Below are 12,122 nucleotides of genomic sequence, written 5' to 3' on the forward strand. Positions count from 1 at the left end.
GAGTCAAGGGTTACTCCGAGGCAGCGGATTTTGGGGACAGGGGAAAGTGTGATTTCATTTATTTTGATAGATAGATCAGGTAGGGAAGATATTCATGATGGAGGAAAGATGAGGAGTTCAGATTTGTCCACATTGAGCTTGAGGAAGAGAGAGGAGAAGAAGGAGGATATGGCTGATAGACACTCGGATTCTGGAGAGCAGAGAGGTGACATGAGGGCCAGAGAGGTAGATCTGAGTGTCATCGGCATAGAGATGGTACTGGAAGCCATAGGACCTTATGAGTGGTCACAGGCCGAGTGCATAGATTGAGAAGAGTAAGGGTCCTAGGACAGAGCCTTGGGGCACTCCAACAGAGAGGGGGCGAGATGAGGAGGTAGTATGGGAGTAGGAAACGCTAAATGTGCGGTTGGCAAGGTATGAGGAAATCCAGGATAGGGCAATGTCTTTGACCCCAAAGGAAGAGAGGATCTGTAGAAGGAGGCAGTGGTCAACTGGGTCAAAGGCAGAGGACTGGTCTAGGAGGAGGAGTATAGAGAATTGTCTGTTAGCTTTGACTGTAAGTTGTTAGTAATTTTGGTCAGGGCTGTCTCAGTAAAATGGTGGGGACGGAAGCCAGATTGTAGGTTGTCGAAGAGAGAGTTAGATGCAAAGTGAGAGGAAAGTTCAGCATGGACATGCTGCTCTAGGATTTTGGAAGCAAATGGGAGCAAAGATATGGGGCGATAGCTGGACATAGCGCTTGGGTCAAGGGATGGCTTTTTGAGGATAGGTGTGATTGTGGCATGTTTGAACGCAGAAGGGAAGGTACCAGAAGTTAGTGAAAGGTTGAAGAGATGGGTTAGGGATGGGATTAGTGTGGTGGTAAGGTTGGGGAGGAGGTGGGATGGGATGGGGTCAAGTGCACAAGTGGTGAGGTGTGATTTGGAGAGAATTATACACCGCTTTTATTTAATTGCTGGGAGGAGCCATGAGCCTGTGAGTCCTCCTGACCCCACCCACACTGCTGATTGGCCACTCTCCGATGAGTATACATGTGACAGTGGGCAGCAGGACTCACAGGCTCACTAGTGGTCCCGACAGCAATTTATACATACAAGTGGATTCACCCTGTTAAAGCTGTTTTGTAGTGGTGGAAATTACTTACAGTTCATGTGTTGCTGCTGATCCTAGGAGATATTAAAGGTTTCCTTTAAGCTGTTGAGGGCGTCTTCTTCTGTAATTGCTTTCCAGTCATCAGGCAGTTCTGCTGGTTCGGAGTAATATGCTTCAGCAAATTCTCCATTAAATTTGGCAAAAATGAATTTCCAATAATCCGAAGACTCAATGCTGGGGTCCGGTTGGATGGTCCAGTCTGGATAGTACGTGCGATAATCTTTGTACGGGTGATATTTACCATCTGTGTATAAATTTCTGAATCCATTTTCAGACACAACACATGATGTACAAATGTCGGTCACTAATTTTTTTCCTTCTTCCCATTTGTAATGACCCAAACCTTGAGGTCTATGAACAGAAGCAAAGTGTTCAGTATGGTCGGCACCTTCAGCCTCACAGGGGACGTTACAGAATGGACACTGATGTCCACATCCAACCACCTTCCTGAACAGCTCATCCTGAGGCTTCAGCTTAATTTTGTAGCTTAAATACATAAAATTAATGGTCTGCAGCTCCGACAGAATCTGTTGTTCTGTAGATGCAAGAAAATCCTGAGTACTAGTGGAGAACTGACGAACATTAACCTTGTTATTGAAGGCTATGATTGTTGTTGCTTCCTGTGAAATCACAAGCTTATCATCCAACTTCTTCTGGACATTCTCTAAAAACTGACGAATGTCTTCACTCTCCAGAATGGTCTCGTCTCTAAGGACGTCCTTCACATCTTTGAGGACCGAGCTGATGAGATCTGCCTGTAATGGTTGGAGAGCTGCTCGCTCCTCATACATTTCTTTAATTTTATTTTGGATCCATTCTTTACAAAAGGTTTCATAAAATTTTGTATATTGAGCATATTTTTTGAAAGACATTTCATCCAGTAAGTCCTTCAGTAGATTATACTGGAAAAATCTACGACTTTGGAATATGTGGTTGCTTGAATCTTCTAAAATGTCATCGATCATCTTCTTCCCCAGATGATTGTAAACGTAATCGATTATTGCGGGGCTCAGACACTTCTCGCAGAACTGTTTGCCTCGGCTCTGGGATTCATCTTTTGCTTTAAAAACATCAAGAAATACAGTCAGATAATCCGGCTTCAGGGTGTCCAAGCAGGTTTCTGGGTCGTTCCTTTCTATAAAGTGATCGTGCATCTGCTGGAATCTGGTTGATGCTTTTCTAAAAATAAAGAGCTTGATGTCCAACTCAAACTGCAATGTGAAGTGGAGATTTTTATTCTGTTCATCTTCAAGTTTTCTATTAATCATCTGCAGAATTTCCTGGCAATAAGTGTCATCATAGTCCTCATTAGTGTTCTCCAACTCGCTGATGTTTCTGTTGCACATTTCTATAAGTGAAGTAGCAAAATCATCAAGCTTTTCATAGGATTTTTTTTTACTTTCAACCATTTGTTCCCATATTTTTGAAAACCAGTGCAGATCTATATGGCTTTCATAAATAATAAAGTTGGTGTGTTGATCAGCCAACGTATTCTCGGCCAATAACGCTTCATTTACATCTGGTCCTTTGTTGCTCATATCATTTCTAAGTTGTCGGAGAATTGCATCGCTCACTTTACATCTCTCCAGTTTCTCAATTTGTAAATCTGACAGGGTCTTCTCCCACATGGCATTAAATTCACGTTTTACCTCTTCATCACTCAGCTCATGGTCCTTCTCTCTGCAGGTTTTCAACAGTCCATCAATTTTCTCTTCAATCAACGCCTGGTACTTCTTCTTGATGTCCCGAATCTTTAGGTTCCCCTTTTGTATAGAGAGTAGTCTTTGATACTTGTCTATCGCATTTCTCCGGAGCTCTCTTCTTAGACCTGTAATGCTCTTTTTAAAATCCTCCCGATATCTTTCTATCAAATTAATGTTTTCTAAATCCATTTCATAATATTTCTCCAACAGGTCCATCATTTTCTTCTCTTCTTTATACAGCAGTTGATCCAGATCTTTGATAGTCTCGTTGGTGTTTTCATCAAAATTGTGAGTCGATTGATTCTTAATGTTCGTTTCTTTCCTCATTACCCAATTATGGACCTCTTTAGTAAAATCCCATTCCCACTGAGAGAACTGCATCGACAGCTTATTATAAGCTTCGGCCACCAGACTGTTCCTGAAGCTAAAGATGAATTTCTCATGTTTGACAGCGTTCCACAAGTTTTTCACCCACTCACAAAAGTCTGGTATTGTTAAGGCCTTGTCTAGTGTCTTGGATTGTAGGAATTCTAACAGATATTGTTTAAGTTCAGAAACGTGTTCACTGTATCCAGAATTTACAGGAGCCATTGGTGGGACCCCCTGCCACAGTCCGGGGATGTACCAGTTGTGTTTGTCCAAGTCATAGTCCATGACGTCACTGAATTTGTCAAAGCCACTTTTCTTTTCCATTTTTGCAGCCACTTTTGTCATTTCATTTAATTGTTCTAGAAGTTTTTTACGGTCTCTAATATTCTTATCATGTGCGGACACATCACTCACGTTCTGATGGACAAACTGGCAGTTGGGTTTCTTGCCAACTTCTCTCATCCTTAGAAATGCATGGACAATTATCTGTAAAATATCCTTCATCTCTGTGGTATTTTCCATGGCCATATTGACTATCGTGATGTCACTCAGCCCAACCACGAGTGTGGCCAACTCATTGTCATGTTCATAACTGTCCTCAAGAGAAAACAATTCAGGAGCTTTCAACCCTTCAGTGTCGATCACCAGAATAAATTCACAACCCATCATCTTCTGGAAGTTCTCCTTCACTTTAATGAGAGTCATGAAGGCTCCTCGTGTGCATCGACCACTGGCCACAGGGAACTGTAGACCAAACATGGTGTTCAGGAGGGTGGACTTCCCCGTACTCTGCACTCCCAGCACAGTTATCACCCTCATCCTGCATTGTCCTCCAGTCTTCTTGTTCAGCTTAGTCAGGACATCAGTTATCCACTGTAAGGGAATGTTGGAGGCATCTCCATCAATCAGCTCCAACGGGAAACCATCTAACAGGAGATCAGCGACAATGCCTGGAAGGTGATGGAACCTTTTAGCAGATACATTTTTCACTGTAGAAAATTCAGCTTCATAAAATTGTCCTAACTCACGAAGGAAATGCTCAATACCTAATGAACACTCTGAAATTCTCTTGTCAAGCTGCTTCAGTTCTTGGGCATGGTCTGCTGCAGCAGATTGGCTGCATATCTCTTTATATTCTGCCTGTAGCTTGGATACATTTTTTCTTGCAATAGAATCAAGCTCAAACTTCATCCATTTGAGAAAATATTGTTTCTCATCTCTAGATAAATGCGCAAGAACATTGATAAATAGAGTCATGGCTCCAGGGAGAGCATGCTTATTTTGTTCACTATGAAGTAAAGTACGTTTCACTTTTAGCTTTGACCGATATATTTCCTGATCTTCTCCACCTTGTTTTTTCATTCTGCAGAGTTCCTTTTCTAATTTAGATAGCTTTTTCCACAGATCTCCTTGCAGGGTTAAGCTTTCATTCTTAAACCTTTCTACATTTTCTATCATTGAGGTGATGTTAAGGGCATAGTCGCTTGTTCTCAGAAATTCGGGAGAAGAGTCATCGATATGGATGTTAAGATCAAAGACTTCTTTAGTAATATCTTTTACTTTTACAAGTTTAGGATTTCTCTTCAGTTGACCATTTATGATTTTTTGAACCATGTTCATGAATTCTGCATCATTCATGGTGGATGATTTTAGAACAACATGGTTTTTCTCAATCTTTAGGACAGACATTAGATTTTGCATGCGTTTCTTGCTCTCTGGGTCAACAGCTTTGTCTTTACCTGGAGTGATAATGAAATGAAACTTTGTCTCAGGGGGACTGAAGGAAGATAGTAACCTGAATTGTCTCTCGCAAATACTCTCAATAAATATGAAGGTGGCCGATGAGATCCGAGTGAGAAAGGTGAACTGTTCCCAGTTGGACTCCAGGTCTCCACGTAGATTGGCCACAGCAATCGGCTCCGGGAAGACATCAGATTTCCCACAAGGAAAGTACCAGGACATTTCCACCAGCCCGTCAGATATCTTCCTCTCAATGTTCCCTCCATCCATGTTGTCGTGTATGAAGAACTCATGATGTTGTTGAGCTGGGTTAAGAACTTGGTTTAAGATCTTAGATTTCGATAACTTATTTGGCCCCAGCCTGACGAAAGAGAAGATCGGCATATTAATGTTCACCACGTTGTCTTCCCTGAACCCTTTACTCTCTGCTAGAGACTGAGGTCTCCATTTTTTCACAATATCTCTCATTGCCCAACGCATGAAGATAGATCCTGAACCATCATCAGAGGGAAGCAAAAGAGGAAATGGAAACTGGCACATGGACATTTTGGATACGAGTTCTTGCTGAAGACATTCATCTGAACAGCTCAGGACTGCGCATAGAACATCCAGAGGGTGAATAGATTTTGATTTCTGCGTTTGCCTTGTTTTACTGGAAAATAAATCTAACGAGTCATCTGCACTTGATTCTGGGTTTGACAGATCAACATCAAGTTCTGTTTTTCTTGCATTTCGGTGTAAGGCTACAAGATTCATTAGGAAATGTTCAGGAAGATCTGCTGTGGTTTTAGGCTTCTTATGTCGTAGATTCTCTGGACCGATGCGCAAAACGTTCCTTAGAGTTATCTTAGAGTTTCTAGACTTCTCCAACCCCAGATCAACCAAAAGTTTCTGAAATGTTCTTAGTTTGCCTGAAAATTAAACAAAAAAAACAAACAAAACACATTTATAAGTATATAAAATTGAATATTTGATGCACAAGTATAAAGATAGTTATGTTTTTTTTTTTTTACTCCATTACTGTGGCTCACTACCATTTGTCCATTCACTAAACTATGGATGATGAGCCTTTCTGCTGCGTCTGTAGTCCCATATGCTCGGTCCAGCAGTTATACCAATACTGCCCCCATCTGTTCATTACAATAAATACACTCAGAACTCTCCAGTGTGCAGAATTAGGTAGTTTGTATCGTTAATTCAGTTTCCAGGATGTCCCTCAGGACAACACACAAGGACGGGGTCCTTCGTTGTCCCTTGCTGGGACAGGACCATAGATGATAAACTGTTTTTCTCACCAGCGCCTTACAATGGTTTTGAAGTTATTGCAGCACGATGGATGCGCCGATGTTCTACAACCAATGAGAAATCGTATGTAATAAAACATAAGGGAGGGGAAATAAGGGCACCATCCTCAGGGACTTCCTGGGAACCAGATTACCGCTAGATCAGATTCCCATTTTCCAGTCTGTCCTTCATGAGATCGCACAAGCAGCAAAAAGTCATAGTTACTCACCGATAACGGTTTTTCTCAGAGCCCATGACCGCACCACAGAGAGGGGATCCGCCCTTCAGGGACAGGAAACCTACAGATAAGAGGTCGGTACCTCTCCCTCGTATCAGTTGGTTTACAGAGCATCGGGGGTCCTCCAGGTTAATGACAACAAGAAAATTGTATGCACATCATATTTGTTTAACGGAATATACACCGTGTTTATGCAAAACACAACTGAAAAAATAAAAGGTGCTCACCACACGTGTGACTAGAGGGAATAAGCGCTTACCGCCATGGGCTCTGAGAAACCGTTCTGTGAGTAACTATGACTTTCTCAGTCCCCCCATGAGAGCACTACGGAGAGAATTGCAGAGACTAAGCTTAGAGAGGGACCACAGCCTGAAGAACCCTTCTCCCGAAGGTCAAGTCAAACACAGAGGCTAGATGTAATCTATAGTGTTTGAAGAAGGTTGATAGTGATGACCAGGTGGCCGCTTTACAGATTTGTTCTATGGATTCCTTTTACCCATCAGCCCATGAGGTTTCTATGGCACTTGTGGAATGAGCTTGTAAGCCATCCGGGATGGTATTCCCCATGGATGAATATGCCAAGGCTATCGCATCCCTTATCCACCTCACCAAGGTACCCTTGGATGCTTTGAATCCCTTCTTGGGTCCCTGGAAGCAGACAAAGCCTTCCATCCTATACCCCTGGGTAGATTCTAGGCATTCAACCAGACATCTTTTAACGTTTAAGGTGTGGAATTTTTGCCCTTTCTAATTTTTTGGATTTGGACAATCTTTGTGAACACCCGGGGACCTATCAATATGGCAAAGGGGAGGGCTTTGTACTGGAATTCTCGTATTTGTCCATTTATGAAGACTGCTAACCTGAGAAATTCCCAGGATTGTTTGTGGATGGGAACGTGGTAATAAGCATCGCTGAGGTCTAACACGATCATGAAGCAGTTTGGAAATAGGATTTTTTATGGTGGATCTTATTGTTTCCATCTTGAATTTTTGGTTTCTGACATTTGTTAAAATTCCGTAAATGTATTATTGTTCGATAGGTGCCATCTGGTTTTGACACTAGAAATAATGGGGAGTAGAATGATCCCCTCCCTGCTTCTTGGGGGGGGGGGGGGGTGAGATTTCCTGTATTACTGATTTCTGTAGCAGGGTTGGGATTTCTTTTTCTAGAGCTTTCGGTTCTGTCGCTGAGGATCTTGGTTTTCGGGGGGTAGAGAGGAAAAAAAAAAAAATCTATTCTCAGCCCGGACTTTATTAGGATTTAGAATCCATGGAGTTGTTTGATATTTTCTCCCAGGCCAGAAGGAACGAAGTTAGTCTTCCCCCCCACCCTGGGGAGAATGTCATTTAGAGGGTTTTTTATCTCGGGAATTCCCTCCCAGGGAGTGGAACATAATTTAAGTTTTGTTTGAAGATCCCCTGACCAGCCTTTAAGCCATAGGGTTCTCCTGGCTGCATTAGCGAGGGCTGCAGACTTTGATGTTAAGCGGACAGAATCCGCTGACGAGTGCTACAAAAGCCGCCGCGGCCCTTATTACAGGAATAGGTTCTAGTATCGTTTCTGGGCGTGCCATCTTTAATCTGTCTCTCCAACTGGTCTACCCACACCATTAGGGATCTGGAGGTACAGCTGGTCTCAAATTACCCCCTGCTGATTCCCAAGCCCCTTTAAGAGAGGTGTCAGACTTTTTATCTAAGGGGTCTTTAAGTGTACCCATATCCTCAAAGGGGAGGGTGAATTTTTGGGGGGCTTTGGCTACAGCAACATCCAGTTTAGGAGCTTTGTCCCAGGATGTGGACGCTTCCTCTTCACAGGGATATTTCCTGAGGAGTTTCTTCTGTCTGGCTTTTCCCATTCGTTCTTTGTTAGGGTTTGGACATTCAGGTTTAAGGGGAAAGCTCTCCGTTGTTTCTGTCCCAAACATTATATCCTGCGCTGTTCTATCAGGACGAGGGTCTTCTACTCCCATAGTAGATCTCACGGCTTTCACTAGGGTATCTACTTCATCTAAGGGGAAACCGTGGCAACCTGATTCTTCACCTGAGGAAGATGAGGAGAAAATCGGATCTATCAGTGTCAGCATCTTCCTAGGTAGAAGAGTCAGATTGAGAGTATATATCCTGCCTCCTTTTTCTTTTTTTTCCTCCTTACTAAGGGATGCGAAGGCATTTTGAACTTCTGATCTGATTACAAACTTTAGTTCAGAGGCAAAATCCGGGGTTTCCTCACATAATTGTTGAATACAGGAATTACAAAGCTTTTTGTTCCAGGATACCGGTAAAGCTTTGTTACAGGTAGGACAGCACCTATTTTTGTGTTTTCCCTGATTTCTTCTTTCCCTAGTAAGGGAAGAGAATTAACCCCATTATAACAGTGAACTTTCTCGATCACTCAGATGCGGACGCAGGTACCGGTTCTGGAGGGGGGGATGGGTTGTTGCGGAGGAAGATCCAGGGATGGTGGCTTGCTCGCTGCGGCAGATCTGCTGCGCTGTGCAGAGCGGCTGCTGGACCCACTTCTCCTGTCTTTGTCTTTAGGGATCTCCAATTGCTGTTTGTGGTGGCGCTGGTGCTGGTGCTGCCTAGGCTGCTGTTCCAGGTCTTGCTGAATATCGCTGTCCTCCATGGCTTATAGGGGACTGTGTGCACTTCTCCCCCTTTTTAAATCTCCCGGCACCTCCAGCGTTTCCGGCCACCTCCTCTTGCGCCGTGTCAGTGGAAGAGCGTTCTTACTGCGCATGTGCACGCCTCAGGGACCCGGAAGCTCCGTTCTACTTCTGGAGTGGGGCCATCTTTGTGTACCCTCCGGAATGAGCGCTGATAGACGCACACTCCCCAGAGTCCTGAGAGCCGCCATCTCCATTTCGGAGCGGTGGCAGTGCTCCCCCTTGCTCACCCTGAAGAACCCATCGGTTCCAGCGGTGGCGGCCTTGGACACCAGAGCAGCCGCAACAGGAGCCTCCTCGCTGCCAGATTTTGACTGGACAGCCCCGGTTCCATGTCTTCATGCAGGCACTGCACAGAAGGTCCCCCATCAGGGACAGGAAACCAACTGATGCAAGGGAAAGGTACCGCCCTTTTATCTGTAGGTTTCCTGTCCCTGAAGGGCGGATCCCCTCTCTCCGTGGTGCCGTCATGGGGACTGAGAAATACTGATGGCTCAATATACATTTAAAAAAAAAATTTCTGGCGTATAAGACGACCCCCAACTTTTCCAGTTAAAATATAAAATCTTCTCAAAAGTCGAGGGTTGTCTTATATGCCGGGTGTCGTCTTATAGGGTGGGTGCGGAGCAATCTGCGGTCGACGTATATAGTGGGAGGGGAGTGGTCCCGATGACGAGGTGAGGGAGCGCCTCACCAGGAAGGTGTAAGTGAAGCAAACTGTCAGCGTCTGGGATGCCACGGTTATGCAAAAAAAAGAGAGCGGTGCTGAGCCTAGAAAAACACTCCTCTTTCAATCATCCGGCTCGCCCTTGTATCCTATTATCTCTTTCTCTGCCTCTGCTTCATTTACACCTTCCTGGTGAGGCGCCCCCTCACCTCGTCATTAGGGTCGCTCCCCGCACAATATGCGGCGACCGCAGATTACTCCGCACCTGCCCTATAAGACAACACCTGGCGTATAAGACGACACCCGACTTTTGAGAAGATTTTCAGGGGTTAAAAAGTAGTCTTATACGCCAGAAAAAAAAAAAAAAAAAAAAATTATATATATATATATATATATATATATATATATATATATATATATATATATATATATATATATATATATATATATATATATATATATATATATATATTTTTTTTTTTTTTAAGCAAATTAGTTGCTAAAAAATACATACATATTTAGTCAACTATCAAGCAAGGCTGAACCATAGTGAGTATTTTTATCTATATAAAAATATCCAAGTTACTCTACCGCAATGGGATCGAAACCATGAGGGCACAAACACAAGTTAAAAGCCATGAAGCCAAACAGTGAGGCTGTACATGACCCACCATGAAAGGAGACCTAGTCCGGGCACATGGTCTAGTTTCTGCACACACGGCCCAAAGCCCATGTGCGGCATTTATTGGACACAATGCAGTATTAAAGTAGTCGTCTACTGCTAGGACAACCTATTCTCATCCTGAACGTTTGCCCCGTTTAAAATAAAATCACATACTCTCCTCCGGTGTCAGCACTCGCGGTTCAGAGGCTCTCGTGTGATTGCTGCTTCACATGAGCCCTGAACTCAAACAGCGCTGGCGTCACGGACATACAAGTAATTTAGAGGTGACCGGCCAGTCGCAGCTCTCACTTCTGTATTAGTTCTATGTCCAAAAGCCGGGACAGTGATGCCCGCAGTGTTTGGGCGCAGAGCTCATGTGATGCAGCAACCACACGAGAGCCTCCGAACTGAGTGCGACACCGGAGGAGAGTATAAGGCTGTGCGCGCACGTTGCGGATTGGCTGCTGCGGATTCGCAGCAGTTTTTTAAGAGTTTACAGTACCATGTAAACCTATAGAAAACCAAATCCGCAGTGCACATGCTGCAGAAAAAAAAAAAAAAAAAAAAACGTGGAAACGCAGCATATTTTCTGCAGCATGTGAATTGTTTGTGCGGATTCCCCAGCGGTTTACACCTGCTCCTCAATAGGAATCCACGAGTGTAAAACCGCAGGTGGAATCCGCACAAAAAAAACGCTGGAATCTGCAGTGCGGTTTACCTGCGGATTTTGAAAAAGCAGTGCGGAAAAATCCGCACACCAATCCGCAACGTGGGCACATACCCCAAGTGTTTATGATTTAAACAGGGCAAACATTCAGGCTGAGAATGGGTCGTCCTAGCAGTAGACGACCCCTTTAATACTGCATTGTGTGAGCACCCCTCCCCCACCTGACGTATAATGGATGTACGGTACTCACTGTCCTGGAGGTGTTCATACACCGATGACAATCCTGGAAATCTGGGAATCATGTTCTCTCGATGATTTAGGAACTTCTGGCAGGCCTCTTCTCCCTTGTGAAGAATCAGATCCATCAGGTTAAGCGTTTTCTCCACCGGACTCTGAACTTCACACAGATTTCTATGTTCTTCAGATGTTATAAGCTGGAGAGAGTTCACTTCATCCATGAAACCATCCACGTCCTTCTCAAACACCTCGGAGAATTTCCATCTCAGACGGTTGATGGTCTTGGATGCCGCCATGATAACTGAAGGTCAGCCTGCAAAAAAATGTAAGCTCCGTTACTTCTGCTCTGACAGATCCATCTACAGGGGCGTCTCACAAAATGAGAATATCAAAAAGTGAATTTATTTCAGTTCTTCAATTAGAAAAGTGAATCTCGTATATTCTATAGAGTCATTACACACAGAGTGATCCATTTCACGTGTTTATTTCTGCTAATGTTGATGATTTTGGCTTACAGCCAATGAAAACCCAAAAGTCATTATCTCAGTAAACTAGAATACTTTTTACAATCATTTTTCAAGCTGGTGTTATAATCTGAAATGTTCCCTACTGAAATGTATGTTCAGTAATTGCACTCAATACTTGGTCGGGGCTCCTTTTGCATCATGTCTATGTATGCCCCTTTTTTCTCTCTCTCGTAAAGCGCCGTGGAATAAATGGCGCTATTAAAATGAA

At 43.6% G+C, this 12,122-nt stretch overlaps 1 protein-coding gene across 1 annotated transcript; it reads right to left on the reverse strand.

Moving 5' to 3' along the window:
• Positions 1-1,166: 1,166 nt before the first annotated feature.
• LOC138646048 (up-regulator of cell proliferation-like) lies at positions 1,167-11,695 on the reverse strand. The gene is made up of 2 exons (XM_069735519.1): positions 11,401-11,695; positions 1,167-5,875 (listed from the first exon to the last, which is right to left on the reverse strand). Exons 1-2 carry the CDS (start codon positions 11,681-11,683, stop codon positions 1,167-1,169), a joined length of 4,992 nt encoding a protein of 1,663 aa, XP_069591620.1. The 5' UTR covers positions 11,684-11,695.
• Between the last annotated feature and the right edge of the window lie 427 nt (positions 11,696-12,122).

This window comes from Ranitomeya imitator, chromosome 7 (genome assembly GCF_032444005.1).
Source record: "Ranitomeya imitator isolate aRanImi1 chromosome 7, aRanImi1.pri, whole genome shotgun sequence".
Lineage (NCBI taxonomy): Eukaryota > Metazoa > Chordata > Amphibia > Anura > Dendrobatidae > Ranitomeya > Ranitomeya imitator.

What these genes read in the sequence shown, in the direction of transcription:
- LOC138646048 (XM_069735519.1), bottom strand. Translation starts at nt 11,683, where the DNA reads ATGGCGGCATCCAAGACCATCAACCGTCTGAGATGGAAATTCTCCGAG. An exon ending in GTATGAACACCTCCAGGACA is followed by an intron (nt 5,876 to 11,400) that starts GTGAGTACCGTA and finishes TTTAATTTTCAG; the next exon opens with GCAAACTAAGAACATTTCAG.